Source organism: Neopsephotus bourkii, unplaced genomic scaffold (genome assembly GCF_033783945.1).
Source record: "Neopsephotus bourkii isolate Nb327-2 ecotype Australia unplaced genomic scaffold, CSIRO-AGI_Nbou_v1 NB_695, whole genome shotgun sequence".
Classification (NCBI taxonomy): Eukaryota; Metazoa; Chordata; class Aves; order Psittaciformes; family Psittacidae; genus Neopsephotus; species Neopsephotus bourkii.
The window spans coordinates 19,788-41,937 of record NW_026901194.1 but is presented as its reverse complement, the minus strand read 5'-3'; the positions used below and the strand labels follow the sequence as shown (position 1 = coordinate 41,937).

General features: G+C 37.1%; 1 protein-coding gene across 2 annotated transcripts in view; it reads right to left on the bottom strand.

Moving 5' to 3' along the window:
* The window catches only part of LOC133212424 (protein BANP-like), a 110,830-nt gene extending 89,120 nt beyond the window's left edge, over positions 1–21,710 (bottom strand). Inside the window, exons 1-3 of one of the 2 annotated variants that reach the window (XM_061353814.1) lie at positions 21,545–21,710; positions 20,497–20,672; positions 7,216–7,455 (exon numbers count right to left, since the gene is read on the bottom strand). In XM_061353814.1, the coding sequence (XP_061209798.1) occupies positions 7,216–7,455; positions 20,497–20,672; positions 21,545–21,606 (478 nt within the window). In that variant the 5' untranslated portion in view covers positions 21,607–21,710. The remainder of the gene's footprint in view (positions 1–7,215; positions 7,456–20,496; positions 20,673–21,544) is intronic. The other variant, XM_061353815.1, reaches the window with a different exon arrangement.
* Between the last annotated feature and the right edge of the window lie 440 nt (positions 21,711–22,150).

The window sequence follows — 22,150 nt, the reverse complement described above, 5'->3', positions numbered from 1 at the left end:
CTGGCACGACAGAAACCTGAACGCTGCGGGAATGTATTTACGTTTTACTTGCAGTCAGCTCGAGGCATCTCCTCACTTCGCTCTTTAACCCTTGTGAAATGGAGAAAAGAAAGTTCAAAGCCAGGAAAGGAAAAGCTATGCAACTTTCTGGAATTCCGTTTATGAGATTTTGTGAAATCACAGCTCCCCTTGCATGCAACAATGCGTTTTCCAGGCGAATGTACGTTATTGCTGCATCGATCAATCTCTGGTGGCTGAGCTGCTTTTCCTCTCAGAAAGGGATCCCTCTCAAAAGGGATCAAATACTTTCTTAGGCTCTTCACGTCTTCTAAAAACCACACAGCTAAAGTTCAATTTTGTCATTCATAAGCCCTCAATAGTAAAGAAAATATTTCTTGTCTGGAGTCCATTGAAAGTTCATTAGGATATTTTATTTATGCAGGAACTGAGCCCGAGTGATTCTGGGTTACCACCAGGCTCCTCTACAGATGTTGAGAGTAAAGCACACTCTGCATCTTCTGAATTCAGCCCTAAAGGGACACCAGCAGTGCACACTGAAGTAACTACCCTGCAGACAGTCATAACACTGGAGAAGTTCCATGTATAGAGCCCAAAGAAAACAGTAATTAGTACAACAGTTATACAAAAAGCCCTCTATTTCACTTACAGCTTTATAGCTTGGACTTCAGTATTGATAAAGATGAACCTTAGACATCACACTCGACACATTGATTATAAATGGTCCAGTACTTCTTGCTGACATCAGGGTTTGGGGCTTGCTAATACATAAATATGTAATGACTTCTGAAATCCACACAAGACTCCCTTGATTTTCACTAGAAAAAAAACAGCACTTGTCCAACTAAGTTATCTTTTTTTAGCAGTAACTTTCCCATTGAGCACACTGCCTTACAAGCTACAGAACTCACCACTCTTTTCATCATACATCCCCCAAACAGCACTTAAAAAAACTGCATTTATGCTTACAGACTTATCTGACTGGTTTTAGCTGCCTCTCAAGAAGTGAGGACCAGCGCGCTTCAGCACATACTTCAAATAAGTCCAGCCAAATCAGAAAAGTATTGACAGGATGGAACAATTGTGCATTGACTGGAAAGAGATGATCCAAATGACCTAATGCATCGGTTTTCTTCTTTCTGTAGAGCCTATGAACTCACAAACACTTGAAAGCACATCATTCACAATCAAGTTACATGCAATCACAGTTGCAACTGACAGCCTAAGCAGCTGCTTACATTTTTGAGTGGAAAATTAAATTCATCACTTGTATAATGCAAGGACAAAAAGAGAAGTGTGAGAAGGAGAGAGAAAACACTTTGCCAGTAATTTATTTTATATCCAAAAATTGCTGCATTTTTTTTTTCTCTAGCTTATTAAAGAGTAACTGGCCAGGACAGTAATTGAAATAAACAGAAGTGCTCAGGAAAGAAGAAAACAACAGCCAGCATTAAATTACAGCACTTACATAAAGTCAGTAAGCAAGTGCCAGCATTGATGCCATTTATGAGAACTGCAGTGCCGAGATAAACTCAATGGGTTCTCATATTATCTTCTTGCCTAGCCTCAAAAGAGGTTATCACTTCCCTCCATGTGGCAGCATTTAATTGATTCACAAAGAAGCAGCTATCTGGAACTGAAGCCAGACTTTCACCACTCTGAGGAAGACAACATGCTTGAAAAAAGCAGCACTGCTGCATCACAAGGCTTTTCCCAAGGGTGCCACAGAAAAAAAACCACTCGTGCTTTCTGAATACGAGAAAACCACAACAGAAATGCTTTCTTTCACTTCTTTCCATTTAAAGACATGCTGAGCTCTGTTCTTGAGCATGAGCTAGTTCAACATTGCTTCCAACTCTCCCTCCTCTCTTCCCAAGTTCTGTCCCTAACAACAACCACCACTCATGGACTTCAGCATGAACCACAGTGCAACTGATCTGAACCTGTCAGGTAGAGGAGGTTCACTGGCTAAGACTCAGAGCAGAGGTTTTGAATAGCACACAGCTCAGGAGAACCTGCTGCAACTGCCCCACCTGCCACAGGCACGATGCCGCAGAACCAGGCCAGTTTGCCTACCCTCAACCCTTCAAACTGTGAACTGAAGCCAGTCCTACCTCTAAGCCATGATCTGGCAGTTGAGGGGAAATGCACTGCGGCGTCTGATAACACCGCAGTCCTCAAAGGAACAGGCTGAAGCGAGTTTTTATTTCCAAAGACCTACAGTCTGCGTTATTTATTACCAGGGGAAGAAAATGTTGGCAAAAAGTATTTCCAGGGACCACAAGATTAGCTCATCCATGCGGATACAAACCACACAACTTTTTAGACTACTACAGCTTGGAAGATTAACGTTATACATAATGAAGAAACAGGAACATGGGTTAAGCAGAAAACATGAGAGGTCCTCAACAAATTACTACCTTGAGCATTGCCACTAACCCGGTTCTTCTTCCCCCAAACCTCCAGAGTACCCAGAGCATGACTGATTCTTGGGTCTGATCTCTCAAGGGGGAAGGACTGAAATGACAATTAGAAATGCAGTTACAACAGTCCCAATAACAGAAATACATCAACTTCTAGTGATGATGAGATACTCAAGAGATAGGACAAAAAAGCAAATTGAAAAAATTTTCTTTTTTTTTGAAGTTCTTCATGTCTCCTGATGGAATCCAAGGCCTAGATAGATGTCTACAATTACTGTTAATCAAGACCTGTAGCAATCTCTGTTGCATCTGGGTGTAACACTGTATTAAGCCATTGTGTGTACACTACACAGTGTGATAGCTAGTGACTAGTACAATATTCAGAAATGAGACACATGAAGCCCGTAATTATAAACAGGAAATGAAAAGGATGACAGATAGAGAGTACAAAAAAGCATACAAAGATGAGGAAAGAAAAGAAGGATATAAAAGGGAAAATGGGTATTATTTATAAAAATACAACAATAAAAGGTTTTTAAGTGAAAATTAAAAAAACACAACAGAAAATACTAAATACATTCTGTATTTATAGTGTACACCTTCACCAACTGTAGTATTTATTTAAATAAAACATTCTACATAATGGCAGCAGTCTGCATTATGTCATAAAACAAGATTCACCGGTGAGAAACGTTAGAGCTGTTTGTCTCTGAGAAGCAACTTGCTCTCCTTCCTCTAGTATTTAAAAAAGGGTATCAATTGAGAAAAATTAAACAGAAGTATTGTGTATTTGTTGTTCATCCCGCATTGCTATTAAGATCAAAATCTTCACTACAAGCAAATGAGAACCTGAAACAGTAGTGACTTACCATGATCCGCAGGTTTTATATGACACGAGTTACAAGTTGTTTAAACCAGCCCAGCCCACATTACATTTGGGTTATGTGCATGAGCACATATATACACATATATACATACACTGATCTAACTGACATATGCTACACAATTAAGCAGGAGTCAAATGTGTTTCCTATTAAACAAATGTGGGTGGTCTCCTTCTCAAGCAGTACTGTGTCAATGAATTTTCTAAAGCAGTATAGTGCTTAATTTCACTTCAGCACCCCTCTAAAGACATGTAGCTGTGTTTGACTCTCGTAGCAAAGTGTATTAACATCACCTACAACTAGTACAGTAGAAAAGTGGCCCCATCTTTACTGGGAGCAATATTACGACACAACAGAAACACCAATTATTCATTACCAATTTCTTTCTATTCTACATTATTAATTGCATCTTTAAAAGCATTGCGCCATTTGAAACAGAATATACATCATTTACAGTACACCTAAAAGTCAGACTTTAGCGTAAGGTATTTTCAGGTAATACTTTTTTACCCACGTTATTTAAACAATAGCAATGAATTCCAGATGAAATAAATGTTAATTCATTTAACTGATGTTGCCTTGTTTTCATTTAGATTATTTTAAAAAAGAATTTACAAATTTCAGAAATCCCCTCTCAATTTTTTCCAAGAGTATATGCAACATCATCCTTTGTGCTATCAACTTTCTTATAAATGTGAAATTCTTAATTTGGAAATCTGGTTTTTCAAACTCAGTAGTGGAGATTGATATAAAATCTCAAGAGACCTAAACCAGTATTTTCTGTTACACAAAGAAAATTACAACTGTGGACATTCTTATATCATATTTCACCAGAAAATGTCTACATTTTTAGTAGGGCTGAAGTAATGAGCTACTTAATGACATATAGTGTGCTTAAGTCATTTTGGTTTCTTGCCCAAAAAACTCTCCTCAATACCACTGCCACCCCACAAGCAAATTTATACCACAAGTGAATATTTATATTTCCAAAGATAAACTTTCATCTCTCTTGCGGTAAACCTAATTCAGTATATCAAGATCTTTTAATAAACATACATCTCTTCACTTTCTATACTTTCTGCATATTATACAAAATATTCTCTCTATTAAATGCAGATTTGGTTGGTATTTTCAAGAAAGGAAGGAATCTTTCCACTGACAAACTTTAAGAAACATGAAACAAAAGGAAAAATAAAATCCTTTATACTGGCTTCAGCTTTTCTAGCTATGATTGGCAAATGCAAGGCTGATGACATTAGATTTTTCATTTAAATTTAAAATAATGCATCAAAGTATTACTGCTCCCAGCAGAAGCAAACCACATTGGTAGGACAACCGCCTAACTTGGTTCCCATGCTAGCACCGCACCCAGGTTCTGGTAGATTTTATGGAACAACACTTCACTGGTAAACAGCTGAAAGCAAAGTAGCTATGGCATGGCAGAGCTCTTCCCAGTACCTCACTGACAAATATTAGGGATCAAATCATGGCACAGCTGACCTCAAGAGGAGTTCTGCTACTGGAATGAACATGGCCAGAATCTCATCCTCAAAAGTTATGAGGCATCCATATGCTCATTCACAGCATAGTGAATTCGTGAAAAGGTTACTGAAATCAAATTTCATTTCAACCTACTTATTGGCAGTGATGACATATTAAGTTATTACATGAAATCATCATTTCTGGACCAATATCATTACTATTAAATTTGCTGCATCACCAAGTTTACACGCATTCTCTTAATTTGTTGCCACAAATCATTGCCAATAACCATTAACATTTAGGTACCCAAGAAAGTAAATTCTGGTCAGATTCACACAGAGTGTATTTTTTTCCAGACACATACACAACCCCCAGTTTTTAAAAGACTAGCTCCCAAAAGAAATCAACTCAGTAGCCAACATGAAGAAATAAAGATATTTTTCAGATACCTGGATCCCAAACATTCTGAATTGTACTTATGACACCAAAGACACAGACACTGGTTTCTGTGCCCAGTCCATCATTCCGAGTTCTGCTGCTTCTGATCCACTGCCATGTTTCTGCCACTGCAGACCTTTTCCAACTGCAGGGATCACTTCTCTAATCCCATTTCTTCATGGTCAGAATGCTTCATATAAATGACATAATCCCTAGCTTGAGCATTCAGTCACATGTGCACATTCCTTCCCCACACTCACATTTTCAAAAGCTTGTTCTTCCCACTCAGTTATAAACTCTCTCGTTTGATTTGTGTGCACAGATTTAAGTGATGGGGAAAAGGGCTGATAGCAACTTGCTTTAATATCGGAACAAGATTCATTTCTTCATGTTTCTAAAAACTATTGTCAAGCAAAATCTAAAATTTAAAAACCACAGTGGAACAAGGTCATTTATATTGAGATGAACAGATAAACAGGTTTTGGAGTTCACAATTACTTTGAATCACAATCTCCCTTAAGCATACACATTTAACATGTTTGAGTAGATGCCTGAAGTCTTCTGTTTCAGGTAGGTAATGAGACAAAAATTGGCCTCATGCAGCAAATCGAAGGGGTTAGATTTGCCTATCTTTTTCTATTATTAGGAACAAAATCAGGTCAACAGCACTGCATTTCCTCAGTTCTGTTCAGTATAAAGAAAGCACAGCAGTCAACTATTCTTCTCGATTTTTTCCATGTAACTAACAAACACACTGCCCTAACAGAAGCATAAAAACATCAAATTCTTCAAACACCAGTCAAAGTAAGCTCTCTTTGGCTGTGTTCTTAAGCCTTAACTAGCATTTCAAATTGACAATTGCATGCAAAACACTCCAGTACAACAAATCATTCCCACTCTACTAATTCATTGGTGACCTACATAAGATATGACCATAAAGAATCTTTTAACAGTGAGATCTACTGGTATATTAAAAACTAGTTCAGTTAGTGAAATTGGTAATTTTTAGACTCTCGATTCCACACTAACATTTGAACACATTTCCCCATTAACATGCATAGCAAAGGTATCACATGAGAGCTGTAACACTTTTGCCAGACACCTTCACCTGCCTCTTTTCCCAGAAAATATTTACACCATAGCACATGGAACACTTGGCTGTCTCCAATGTATTCACACAGTAATCCTGTACCAGAAGTCACTGTATCAAGGCAAGATCCCTATATCCAGACAATTCGTCACTCAAAACTAGTGGCTACTGTATTCTATATGTACAAGATGCATATGTCCAGATTCTTCTTTTTACTAAAAACTAGTGGCTATATGCCTGCTATATTCCACGCTCAAAACACATGATTACTTTAAAATTGACAAAAAAATGCATCTTCAATATAAGAAGTATCTGCTCATTAATACCTAATAGGTTTAATAACCAAAAACCCCATGAACACTGGAGCAGACCGAAGAACATTAGCATCATATGCATTTCTGTTATGAATCCAGACACTTTATGATACTTAATCCCTGCTTTACAACAGATTGCAAATTTCTTCTCAGTGTAAGCAAGTCTTCTGAAATAACACACAATGGGAAGTAAAAACTTAAAGAGTCAAGACCATGCTGTTTTAGACACTTGAATAATATTTAAATTTGTGTAATTTGTTTCATTATTTGTTCCATTACCTGAGAAAGTATTATTTATCCCATTTTTACTACACTTGGCGTGCTCATAGCTGGTAGTTGCAAACAAATTCCAATTCAGATCACAAGATTGAGGAATCTCCGGTGAATACCCACAACAAAACAAATTAAACCAGCCCATTAGGATTCCTTCACAAACAAAGGCTAACAAAACATCTGTCTGACCACAATAATACATACCTCGTTCTTCCATAACTTAGTTTAATTGTAAGCACACAGTTTCTGCCTCATTAACAGGATAAATTCAAAGGTTTCAGTATCATACTCACAGCGAATTCCATAAATCATGAGAGGATCAAGTTGCTTCTTCCCATGCTTCCCCTGGCCTGAGAGGTTGGAAATGGCCTGAATTTCGCGATGGAAGAGATAATCAAGCAAAGTCAATGCCATCTTCTCAGCTGTACGGCAGTTCGTGCTGATGTGCAGCATGTCAGCAGGCGTGATGGGGCAACGCACCCGCATCTCAGGGTTATTTTCGTCTCCAAGCCATGTCCCATTGGGGTAATCCTCTAAAAACAGAGATTGTGCAAATTCTAATGTGGCATAGAATGAAACAGGAGAGCTCAAGTTACAGTCAGCATTTCTTAAGTTATCATCAGGAATTCCAGTTTTCTTCATAGTCTCCATGAGCCTCTTCAAAATTTAGCATGACTAATAGGATCACAAGATTGGCTACAAACACCCTCAAATTCCCACCAATGGTGACCAGAGTTGTTGCCAGTTGTTCTGGCCTACATGGTGCAATTAGTCAGATGTCTAATTTGCTCTCATATTCGTTTTAAAGAGTCTTACTAGAGGCCAGCAGCTGAGAGAACACACTCTACTCACAGCATTCTCATTCATCAAGTTAGTCATCCCCTAAAAATGAAGATTACTGCAACTCCATAATATTCTTAAAGTACAGCTAACCTCAGCAATCTAGAACCTTTGAACTGCATTTTCCCCCAAAAGAATCAGATCAAAATGAGTCTAAACCAGATTATAAATTTAAGAATTTAAATGATAATCAGTAATGAGCAGTACCTAATTTAATGAGTTTAAAATAGTGTTTCAAGCAATCATTCAAATGTAGCCAGAGACCCTGATCAAAGCTATAGTCTGTCTTCAAATTTACTGGCCAGTAATTTATATTATGTCCTGAACAACCAGTTTACTAAGGAAGAGGGCCCAGCATAAAGATAATAATCTAATCACTAATCACTAATCATCTGCCAAGTGCATCTTCTATTCAAGCACATGGTTACTAGCAGCAGAATTATCCCCAGCTTCTCTTGTGCATAAACACACACATTTATATATAAATAACTTTTTTTATTTCTGTCCCCCCAGCCTCTCAGTTTGGCAGGAAAAAGAACTATTCTTTTTAAGAAGAATACTAAGTCCTCAGTTGAAATCAATTCTTGCATATAATGCCAACAGTTGGTGCCTGACTAACCAGAAACTAGAACTGGAGTTCGTAAGGATGACCAGTCACTAAGGAAGTGATGGACGCAACACAGGTCCTGGGATGAGACTCTCATTCCAGATAAAAAACAGAATTCCCAGTACAAATCTTGACAATGCTACAGGAACTGGATAGAACAACATTCCAGCCCTATTTCAATGCTCACTGACGCAGACCATTTGGATTTGATTTCTATGTTTGCTCAACTTTGTGGAGTAAAACAAAGCTTCCTGACAGGAATCACTTGGTCCTCTCATACTAGAGCTTTATCATGTTTCATTGTTGCTTCACACACCTTCAGAATGGTAAAAATGCAAAAAAGTAATTTAACTACATGATTTATCTTGCAATAAATGCCTTTAAAGTAGAGGTTCGTGGTATATACAGAGTCACACATCCTTGTTTTCCATAACCCTTCTAGTCACAAAATGGGGTGACAGAGTTTAGACAGATGAGCATATCTTTTGCACATATAACATGACCTTCCGCAAGCAGCATCTTTATTTCCAAGTACTGGCACAGGTTAAGCAGCCTGCATTTCACCAGAGTACAAGCCAAAAGTACGTAATAAAACATAACATAAAAGCAACTGAAACACTAAAAAACACTTTTCAACATGACCTTTGGATTGAGTCATACCACATGTCAGATGTAAGTTTACTACAAAGATTAAAACCAGTATGAAGCAAATGTTAGATTATGCAATCCTGATATCATTATAAATATCAGATTATCAACTACAATAATTTGTAGAGAAATATATTTCTTGCTGACGAATGTGGCAGCTAGTCCCTCAAACTTTTCTGTTGAAATCAGAACTTAATGCTCTGTTCAGAATATATTTTTATACACTTGCAATTTTTAAATACGTATTTTATTTAAACCTTTTCATCCTGAGCTATATAACAGGGCACACTAGCTGTTTTCTGCTCAGAGTACCAGGTGCCATCTGAAAAATAAGGTGGTTTGGATTAATTATGACTTGTTTGGAATGCCACTGTGTCTGGCCTCACCACAAGTCTGGTTAACATTATCAGGGAAAACAACAGTCTGTTCCTGAAGATAAATCGACTGTTTTATAAAAATCTGGGAAGAGCTGTCAAAGCAAAAATATCTCGACATAAATGTGGAAGTTTGGCAAAGAAATTCTAGTAAGTCTGAGTAAATGATTCTATATCCTAGCAAAACCTTACTTCCTCCCAGTTCACAGCTACTATCAGATGTAAGAGCTGTTACTACTTACAGGCCACCTTTGACTTGCAGGCTTCTTTAACAAATGCTATCAACCTATGCAAACTATAAAGATTCTTTTCAATTTGCTAAATAATAGCCTTTTTTTTCCCCCTCCTCTTCACTGGCATGCAGTTCAGAACATACTGTTTCTGCTACATGAAACTGTTCTTTTATTGCTAACAGCCTGGAAAAAAAGACATTATCTTGTTATTCTGACCTATGAAGACAAGCCCCACATTAAATTATCTCTTGCATTTTCCTCCTGTTCTAAAAGCTTCAACAGAAAGGGAATCTGCCTTATAATCATTTTGCATGGAGTGGAACTTGCATGACTAAGGTTAACTGTGACTCTGTCTTGCTGCAACTACCCGAGGGCACAAAAGATAAACTATTCCTTACCACATATAAGAATAACTCCTATCAGCCTGCCAATATACCTAGCACTCTGCATAGAGCAAATAATATGAGAATGGCACACCAGAAACCCGGTGAAAAGAGGAAATACAGTGCTAGCTATGACTAAGACAGAACTGCTCTGAACAACTGGTGCAGGAGAAAGACTACGGAGAGAGGCAGAAAGACTGAGAATTTGATGGAAGTTCTCCCTGAATAATTAAATACATTAATACTATTGATTAAAGCTTCACCACTTGAAATTCCATGCACTCAAACAGCCTCTTATGCTCAGTGAAATGGTTCTTTACATGTATTACCAGGCATTATAAATTAGATAGAACCTAGATGAGACAGGTTATTCAGGACATACATTGTAATAGCCAGACATAGAGTCAGAACTCTACTAGGCACTGCACAACCACACACAGCTTCTTCTACTCTTAAACGCTACCAAAACACAACCACCATGTGAAGCACTGGGGAGGAAGAATGCAGTTGAAGAGCACACTTACAAACAATGAAGCATAATGTACATGCTCACCTGTAACTCAGTTAATCACACACCTTTCTTGTTTAGCCCTGCAGTATTTTCCTTTAATTTTCCTAATGGCCTTGCTGCATTTTGAATGCATTTTGAGTGCTGTGTGGAAAGGTACTTCTTTGCCTTTCTTTACACCTCATACTGTATCATCAGAGAAGTGGCTCTTGATAATTCCCACTTCCCTGTTACAAGTCCTGACATTTTTATCTAATTTCTTCTCTGTATGCAGAAGCTCACTTTAATGACAGATTAATGTTTTTTTTAAGGTCAGAAAATTTGTCTTTATCTCCATTCTCCCGAATCCAGAAGTAGTCCACCTTTCAATGCTGTTTTCAAATCTTTTTCACTGTATTAAGTCCATTTCTTTTATCTCACCACACAGCTGACCATTCCTCTGCTTCAGCAGGGACACATGAGAGGAGAGGCGGCTGGGCTGCTATGCAAACAAGCCTTTCTATGGAAGCTTGAAGGGTAGTATCAAGAAAAACTGTGTCAAGAGAACAAAAACTAGACAAGAGCTGCCACAGCTTTCAGACTCACTCTGGACATGTGTATGTTTTCCTGACCAGGGGGATGACAGACACATGACTGCATGACTGTTACTCACATTTTTCCATTGGGATACACTCCCTAGTCTGACATGTGAGCATTAACAGTAAGACAGAAGGAAAGCCAGGCTCTGCTCTCTCAATAGGTGCTATTAGTCACTCCTTTAAGAAGGGAAAACAAAAGGAAACACCGGCCCATATAAACACTTGAATTAACAATTTGCATTATTGAAAGTAGTTTATTTTACTAACAAGGCTGAGGGCAAATCTGGCATTTGCAGCAGAGAAAAACAACATAGCTAGAGAACAATGGCAGAAAGGTGACTTACCCTTAAAAACAAAAGAAAAAAAACCAAACCCAAACCCCCCAAATCCTAGCCTACAAAAATAAACACCCGTTTCTAGAAAAATTAAACAATATTTTGGCTGATGTGTAAAAGATTTACCATCATCTTTTTAAATAAACGCCTGTCAATTAGCCAGAGTCCTTTGCCCCTGCAGAGGTTCACAGGGGTAGTGACCGAGACTACAGACCACTGACTTCATTAACTGATCATCATCAAACATAAGGAACAGAGTGATAACCACGCTGTATGTTAACCTATAAATCTAGCAACACTATTTAAAGCTGGTGATAAAACTGGTTAAAGAACTTGTTTAAAGCTATGTTCAACAAAACCTTCTCCCACCATAAAAAGCAGTTAAGGAGTCCTGACCAAAGGAAGCCTACAACATCCACACACATATCCATGAACATCAGACACTGACACAGAACTGGAGTTTTTTGCCTGACTATTCTGAAGGGAGAAAAAGGTTTAATTTGCAATATATTAAATAAAAAGAGACAGCCTGAAGAGCCTCATGCTCCAGGTGTAATCTTCTATACGGCACAAAGGATTTGGCTAACAAAGACATAGTTCCAGTTAACTTCTAAGCCCCTGTGGTTAGGGGACCATCATACTATCCAAGATACTTTGAATACATATCCTGCACTCATGGTTTCTTCAGCTGTCTGATGGACAACATATAGGGCAAAAAGCTATACATGGGCACGCAGTACCAGAACAAACTTGTCTCAGCAAATACTATGGTGTGCATAGAAGTCTCAGCATAACATAAATGAGATTACTTGCTTGTTAAAAATAAGGCTTGAGCTTCTGTACGTGGTTAAATCCATGAGACAAAAAGACACTTACTTTATGACTCATGAAAGGCCAAGGAATTTATTCAACAGAAGTAGAAAATGAGGACTATATAATCATCTGTAATTTAAAATGATCCGCTAAAAAAAAAAATTCAGATAAAGTTGAGAAAATTAGAGTATGTGGAATTTTAAAACCTTTAGGAAAGGCGTTTCATGTCAGAAAACACCAGATTTCTACTTTGGGGTTTGCCCACTTTCTTGTTTATTGCCTCTTTGCTATAGTTATCTTTACACAGTGGACCAGACTGTCAATTCCAAAGATCACTGTGACAGATACCTGGAAGAAACTGTCCCTTCATTTTTTTACTCCCAGTACTTAAAAAATTAAAATACATCAATTTCTGTAGTTCCCTCTGTCTTTAACAAGTCACTGAAGCTCTTGAAGTCTCATCATTGTCTTCAGATCAGATACATATAGTATTTTTTCAGGTACAAAAAGGTTCTATTTAAAAGTTCATTTCTCGCTGTCTGTATCTGGTCATAAGGAGCTTGGCAGGAAAAGCAAAGTGCTGCAAATCATCACATAACATGTGAGATCTGATCTTACAGTGAACTGGAAAATCTTGTGGATGGATAAGTCTGGGCCACATACAAATAGGTGCTTGGATTCAACATTTGGAAAGCAAATCCTGAGCACAATTTAATACTACTATTGTAAAATGACTGTTTCAGATGCAAAGTTGAAGAGACAATATGTGACTAAACAATCTTCTTTGGAAAAGTATCATTCACCCTTTAATCAACACACTATGCATATCATTTTTCCCTTATCTTCTCAAAAAATACATATTTACATTTTGAGTTCTGTATTTTTAGTCTTAAAATGAAGCAAAAGGAATGCAGAGAAAGCAGATATGATACAAAACTATCCTAATTGGTTCCAACATCGTGTATCAAGTGCAAAGTTCACTGAACCAATTCCAAGTCAGGGGATCTTGCCATTTTATTTGTATCACTTAAAAACAGCTTTCATGGAGCTGTGTTCAAGAGCATTTCACATACTTGGGATGTACTTGTACTAAGGACAGTGTGTTTCTTTCTTCATAATTTCAAAGTCTTGGCTTTGGCATAGACATTTTTAAAAATATCTGTTTTTAAAGCAACACAGTAATGCTGAATGGGACGTTCTTAGACCACAAGGATGAGAGGTCTGGCTTTTTTTCTTCTTCCATATTGAAAATAGGACAGTAACTCTATTGTGAAACTTTAAAAGGATAACACAGTGTGCATTAATGTTTTAGGAACAGATGCTCCTCTTGTTTGTACAGTAAGTCACAGATTAAATACTTTAAATGCTACCATATACTGAATGTGTGTAAGAACGGTATTTTTATAATATTCCTTACATCTTGAAGCCCCTTGTCTCTTGAAAGCAATATCTAATGTTAAGCACAATAATGCTCTCATCAGATCTCCTACAGAAGTGTGCAATAACAGAATGATCACAGTGCCTTTGATGGCTTATTCATTAGTTGAACTGTATTCAAAGTATTCAACATTTGAGCTTTGTCAAGCTAAACTGAAGCAGCTGCTTCAGTTAGTATTTTTCCTGTATATAAGCTGCATAAAAATAATAAATTCTGGTTTTACCCATATTCTAATGTGAAATTTTGAAGAGCAAAGTTCTTGCAAAGTTTTTCAAAATGAAAGTCAACACCTCAGAGGATGCACAAAACTGCCTGATCCTAGCAAAACTAATTCATCAAAAAGATTATTAAGTATATTTGGATACTATCTGTTCTTTGCTTTCTGCTGTTTGCACGCATTTCTTAGTAAAACAGTACTTAACAATGCAAAATACTGAAACTACTGTTTAATGAAAGCTCCAGACTTGCCAAGAAAGAGCTCTTTATGAATGAAGCACAAACTTTTCTACACGAATTCCAAGGAGTTTACGCAACAATAAGAAAACACAAGTATGCAACAGCCACACTTTTTGATCACTTCCTATAAATCCAACAGTGTAACACTCTTACATCAGAACCAAGGGTTGCAGAAGGTACTAAGTACAGAAAAAGATCCCTACCCAGCAATTTTACAACCCAAGGACAAGGCATGAAAGAATAGGTAGATTAGAGGCAGGTGCCAACACACACTGAGATGGAAGGCATCACTAAGAAGAGTATCTTAAAGTGTCTTAGAAGAAAGGTACCCTAACTATGGCTTAAGTTTTATATAAACACCATGAGAAAATACAATTTTAGGAGCAACTATTACAGACAGTTATCCTCCCAAGTAAGCAGAAAACTGCATAAAGATGCTGTGGAAAACACTGCAAGCAAGGCAATCCATAAGTCAGACCAACCCCAGATGGCATAGGACAGGTATTCCTTCATAATGAGGGTAACACAGAGTAGAGGTAGTAATGCAAGGCGAAGATGATAGGGTTAAAATGATGAGTTTGGAAAATCATACTTCTAACAGCTTTCTAAATATAAGGCCAAATAACAGTAAATAAGAGGGGAGGTAACTGGAGCTTGGACAGAAGAGTGTTATTTTCATCTCGGATGTTATCTGCTAAGAACGTAAAAGGTTCCTTTTAAGCATCCATCATTTGAAAATATGCACACCCTTCTTACTGAAACTTACTTCTTCATAGTTACTGCAACTTGCTTTCCTTCATCTAATGCTAAAACTCTTCAGTTAAAAAGTTTAGACAAATACATTTGAGAATGTCAGAATATTTTCTAACAGATTTGTGGTCAGCATGGAAGTGCGTACAGCTGCCAAGATATAGCTTAGTCAATTGAAAACCAACCCTTGTCAGGACTACAGCCACATACCACTACGGGAGAATTCATTAAAGTCAGAAAACAATGTAGGTATTTAATATCATAGGTTTAAAACTTCTGTCATTTAAAACTAGTGTGGTTCTAATGTTCTTCACAATATTACTTTTTGCAGTGGAAGGCAAAACCCAAACGAACTCAATAATGTTTGGATGAACATAACTAATATATCACATAACTAACAATAAGTATCACATAACACTAAGTACCAATACATCCACAGATATGGAGGCCTGAAGAATGGATTTACGAACTAACTTCCGTGCGCTAAAGTCACTAAATATCAGCTGTAACATTTTAGATTGCTGAAACCCAGTTAAGAGGCTAAAGACCTTTACAAATGTACAAAAGTTCTGGAAAGCACAGGAAAATGGTTTCCTCAAAATAACTTAACAGTCTAAGCTTTCCTTCTATTACCACCCCAAAAGTGTAAGAAGCGCAATATGTGACAACTGAAGAGGGAAACAGAAGTGTGCCACTATGCCACTTAGCACAAATTCCCATGCAACTATTAAAAAACTAAATTACATTTCAAAGTGTTTAGTATATAAAGTTTTATGGCTATCACAATCCAAAACCATATGAGTGAAATTAATTACATCTCTTCCTGTGCCATCTGCTTGCACAGAATAGTGAACTGTACAAAGCTGGAGGGTGCTCATGACATTTAAGTCACAATTCTGCACAGCATCAATACACCTAAGACAAATATCAACCCTGCCCCAATTACAGCTGAACAGAGGAATAAAAGTCATTGCATTATAGACCATTTAAAACACCAAGCAATTAAATCCTCCAAATGGACAAACACAGGTTTTGTAACAGTTCCTGAAGATCTGTGACAGTTTATTACAAAAAATAATGTGTACATAGACACCAGGCCTAAATAATTAAAAGTGTTCTTCATTAAATCAATTACTTATCAGTTTTAAGCCTACTTAGAAAATTCAAGATGAGGAAAAAGCACAACTTGGTTTAAACTGAGAATAGGCTGTACTCCAAAACTTACGGTAAGAACGCACTCATGTTAAAATTAACTGGACTTCTGAAACTAAAAAACCCCAACATCTACCAAATGTTGACACTTACTATAAGCATCTCCCAGTAATAAATGTTTTTTTCTTATCCATTATGAGAAAGATGTGTAATCCCCGCTGGGGAGGATAGGGTGAACAACAAACAAGTTCCCTGTCTTTTTAAACATGGGTTTCATTATACAGGAATAGCATACACTTCATCTACAGAAAAAGTATAGAGTGCCTCAGGAGAACACAAAAAAAAATTACTTTTCATTATATTTACGTTGTTCTCATCTACCAAAACCTTTCAAAAAAGCACTCTGTCGAAATTCTTAGGTACTTGCTCAGTAAAATGTTTTGTTTGAAAGTTTGACAGGTCATGCTGTAACTCATGTTTGGTGGTTTCCTTCCTCCCGAAAACATTTCTGCTAACACAGACATTCAAGGCGAAACAAATACACAAAAGATGCTAAAAATATGGGTACAGCCAGGTACTTCCAATTCCTAAAAGCCACAGTTCAGAAAGAAGTTTACATGAAGACAAAAGCAAGCTTCCGGATGTAACCTGCTTCACTGCATTCCTGCCACAACACAGGAGACACCTAAGCTCTGATGTTTCAAAAGACAAAGAGAAAACAGAAAGTTTAACCAGGTTTATTTAGTTCCATGCACTGTGGGTGAGGAGTTCCACAACTTTGATAGGAGCTCTCCAAAAGCTCTTCCAAATCAGAACTTCCTAGCTAAGATTTTAACAAAGACGGTTTTGCAACAAAAAGATCTCTGGTTTGAAACAATGACTCCTGGTTAAAGTGAGGACCATTTTTAACATCATTAATATGTTGTATTAAAAATACTAGGAGGAGATTTTTCCCTAAATCAGAAAAGAAAAATAAAAAAGGATAAGAGATGGGAGATGATCAAGTCAATTAGACCTTACAGTTTTTTTGTTTGTAGTTTGTGTAACTGTAACACAAAACAAGGCTTACAATTAACATTTCAGCACTGCTTGAACAGTTTAAATTACCAGACTAGAGTAGCCTAGACACAGATTAGTTTGGTAGATTCTGTGTTTGCCGGTGTAAGACCTTTCTGCTTTTTCACTTCATGCAAACATGAATTCAGTAGCGGGTCACATTTGGGCTTCTTCATTCAGTACCTTGCTTCAGTACAGTGAGAGAAGCTTGTATTTTTTACTTAGGATTTAAATTAAGGCTCCAATCCAGAACTCCAGAAACCAAAGATTCAAAGTGAATCAGTTTTAACTTGATGTCCCTTCCACATTTAAATCCTGAGAGGATTAGTGGCATTCAATTCTTTCAGTGTTTCTGGAGGACAAAACTTCTCTTCTTAAAAAGAGAAGTCTGGTAAAACAGAGTTTTGAGCTTTGATCTTAGTATTAAATCATCCTCCCATATGCAGAAAAGTAATTTTACATGTAAAGCACACTGCTATAATCTTAAACTACTATTTATACATCCATGCCAACTGCTTGTCTTTCATTTCTCCGTAAGATTCGCCTGGGATGAGCAGAACAGGCATACACGAACATATGCTTTCAAAACAACAGCAGACTAGTCACTTTTAACAGCTATTAATATCTGTAGGGAAAAATTACAAATTAAATTAAAAAACCCTAATATTTCCTAGTTGGCCAAATAAGGATACACTTGGTATTTTCTATGCAAAAAAATATTACATTAATAAAAACGGTAAGTCACTTACTAGTCAGCCTCCTAGCCTAATTTGATTTCACACTGGTAATTCAATACTGATTAATTCTATTCTTGCTGGGTTCTATCTTTAATTGTGCAATGACTTCATGGACACACTTTTAGAACTGCAGTCCAATGAATACACCAGGTGTTGATATTTCTGCTATCGTCCCCTTGTGAAAGGAGATTGATTATTCCAAAGTGAAGGGGGGGGGTTGTCACAAAAATTAGAGATTAAGTAATTCTAGATTATTACTAATAATAATTACCAAACTAATTCTATATTATTACTGGAAGTGGGAACTGGGCTCCATGCTTCTGTATAATTATTTTTAATCAACAGAAAGGCAGTAACACTGTTGGTTTGTTTTTTTTAAATACCATATGTGGTTAAATACTCTTTGAAATCAGCCAGCAGAGAGCAAGCAATGTCTTTATATAAATCTATTAACTAAATTCTGAATATACTCCCCTGTCAATGCCATATCCAAAGTCAGCGGACACCCAACTATAAACTCAGTCCAATTCTGCTTTCTAGACACAACATGACTGATAGGAGTCATGCTGAAAACCCTTTGTTTAATTTCAGTGAGTAAGAGCTGAAGTCTGCCATTATCAGGCCCTCCTATTTTACAATCAATCAAGATTCCTTTGAGAAACTCAGTCACTCAGAATTCTTCCACAGACCATGAAAGCAAGCTGATGGGTGCTGTAACTTTTGCCTTTTAATGCTGAAGAAAACGAGTCTGCACAACAGACCTATTATTCTTCATCACTTCCTTTATTAATAATTTAATTTCTGCAACATACTGCAGGCTAGTTTGCTTAGCATTCCTTCTGTGCAAGCAGTCCTCTCATCTTCATGAGGGCAAGAAGAGGTAGGTGTGGGGGATTACTAATCTGATTCTCAAAGCATTCATCAATCTCAGAGATTTTTAATGGATGAGTGTTCTAAAGGTCTGAAGGAAATCAGATCTGAAGACAGTAATGGATCACCCGTTTCTTCAAAATTTACATATACAACAACAGCACAGAAGGCCAACATCACATTTGTCTGTGCAAATCTGTACCAAATAACAAACTCAAAATAGGCATTATACAACAAATACCCTTCTAATGCTAAAAACTTTGTTCCTGGCAGAGCTGACAAAGTTGCATGAAATACCAGCAGATTTCACAAACAGTATGTTTTATATGTATTTTCACATGAAAATATCAGCACTATCTGCAATCCAATCTTTATTTTTTTTGAGAGGAGCTCCTCAGCCTCAGTCTCCTTTAATACCTCATTGACTCAAAATTAATGCCCTTCAGAAGCAACTCTATCTCACCACATACAAACAAGACAGAACCTAAAAGTTCTTTACTATATGTGTATGATGTATGTGCATCCATAAAAGTCGAAGAGTCCTAGGTTCAGATGCCCTAGAACGACATTTTCAGAAACAACCTTTGGTGCATGAGACTTTCAGTAGACTGACTTCCACAGTTTTTTAGCACTGAAGTTTTAAAGTATCCCATTGATTTTTTTTAGTCAGTTCTGAAATCTTTACATGAGCTTTTAAGTGCTTGGTTGCAGGCTATCTTGAATTAATCCCTGTCACTAATTTCATCCTAAACTGCTCACACCCAACACGCTTTTTCCAGTGGCTAGAGATCATGCAGAAGAAAAAGAAACCTAATCACTCCTAAGTTAGAGTCCTTCCATTTCAATGTTAAAGATCAAAAAGAGACACTGTATTTACCTCTTAAGTAGAAAGGTAACCTCTTAACTACATTTCCCTGCAATAACTTCCTGAAGTAACTTACTCTTCTCTGGTACATGAATGTAAATATGAACTACCACATCCAGAGTAACACATAAGTAAATATTCAATAAATATGTTTTTGATTTAGTAATTCTCCTAATTACTTTTAAAGTCTAGGGTTCAAATTTACATCTGTATTTGAAAAAAAATAATCAATACTTTCCAACTAATCATAAAGCAATTTATCACATCTGTTTTCATCTGAAAGCCGGTGTCCTTTGCATCATGTTCATGTTTAAAATTTAGCAAACAAACATTCATTTCAAAATCTCCAAACCATACAAAATAGAATATCTTTATAAGGCTAATCTAAAATTTAGATTTCGCTATATTCTATTTTAGTCTCTGAGACCTAAGAATTTGCAGAAAACTGACACTACACACTATCCTTCTAACACTGTTTTTAAGATGGATTTCCTCAAAAAAATTGCTTACTATTGCTAAAACAACTATTTTACATTCATAATAATTACATAAGTGGACTACCATAGTAAATAACAGGAAGAAATGGTACCAGTAGTTTTTATTTCCCAGAGAAGGCATTTTTTTCCTGACACAATATTTCAGCTTGGTGATAGGAAACCCTGCAGGTTGCATCTGTTAATTTAGAGGGCTTAAAGTATAAAGCTACACTGCTACAGTGGGGACTACCTTTTACAAGTAATTTAAATTAGCTGTTCTGCCTGCAAAAATGAAACAAACAAATGACTCATTCAGATTGGTTCACTCCTATCTGATGCTTGCTGTGCTGCCTAACCATTCCAAGTTGGAACTGTGATATGACCTCTACAGCTTCCAGTTCATTCCACCACCTCATTTACTCTGCTCAAGTAGCCTTACAGTTAGATGAGCATACCTTCAGAGTTCAGCGTAATAAGGGTGACGTTGTTTCCAATACTTTGGCTTCCTATTTGTCCGCTGTTGGAAACTGAGTCACTGGCTTCAGAGCCACTCTCTCCATCTTCATTGTGACTGTCATCATGCCCAGGAACCTTCACCACTATGGTGTTCTGCCTACGTCCAGGAACAGCACTATGGAAAAGAAAAGTAGATAACTTTGGGAAAAACACAATCCTTCTTTAGGAATAGCATCATTGTGAGGGAATTGAAAACACTGACAAAATTACATATATTATAAAAGTATACTCCTTCAAACAATCCTACTCCTGTTCATAACTCAAGTTATGATCTTACTCTACTGTTTATACATCCATGCCAAATGCTTGTCTTTAATTTCTCTGTAAGATCCACTTGGGATGCAAAAAAGCAGCACAGGTACACACTAACATATGCATTCAAAACACAGACTAATCACTTTTTTTCTTTTTTGCTATCCAGCAAAATAAAATGGAAAGAAAACTGCAGAAGAAAAAAAAAAGTTCTAGATACACTTTTTAAATTTGCATCAGTGGAAAAGTCTGGGCCCAATGTGCAAACAAACAACAAAAAATTATATTATTTAAGAACATTTTCTACCCAAAATCTCCAGTTCCACTTTATTTAAAATTTGCTTTAGACAGTATAAATTCTAACAAGCCTTCCTTCTTCAGCTGGTTAAATACGGGATCTTGGCACGTTCCTATGTGATTATGCATCCATGTAAAACACATGGAGCTGTGGACACTCTTTCTTTCAACTAACATTGAACTAATCCTACATCCTCCAACATACTCTCACCCCATCACGAGTGAAGCATTGCTTTATACCTTGCCTTTTTGATACAAGGCCTCTACAGGCAGAACTGTCCGCCTGGTAGAATATTCAGGTACCAGTTCCATGTCATTCTCTACACTATCACCTAGAACATTTCTCATTTCTTGTCTTCAAAATGCTGCAGAGACTGGATCTGTCAAAGGAGGGAATGAAGGGGGAGAAGGGGGAGGATTCCCGTAACCGCTACTAACTTGCTAAGGATATTTTCCAGAGAATCCGCTGCTCTGCTCAGGGGCTCTTCCTGCCCAACCATCTTGGCTACAATTGAATTCTGCCGGTCATTGTTCAGTATTACTGTTGTCTGAGGGACAACGCTACAAGACAAAAATCAGAGAGGAAAATGGAATGTAAAGGAGCAGATCTTATAAATAATACATTAACAGTCTTATGGTTTAAACAGTCTACTTGGAAGCAAAAACTGCCTGTATGCCTTGCTCTTCCTCCCAGCATCGCAGTTCTGTATCAAATGCTAACACTGGTAATCCATCGCATTTGACATCTGTACCATTTCAAGTACTCAGCTTTTTCAGGGGATGCACAGCTTCAGCGGAATTATATAGAAGTCTACCACTCCTGGCAAAGCAATAAGGAATTCATCAACTCAAGATACACAGAAAAAAGTCTGTAAATCACTGCTCCAAACAGCCACCAGATTTTTGCTTTGAAAAGTCTGAGCGTGGGCATTTTCAGAGATTTAAGGCAGACTTACATGGTAATGCACCATTTGAGTAGGATAATTCTCAGGAAAAATAATGTAAAAGTGTTTATTGCAAAACAGGGTGATGAGCTTAGTTAAA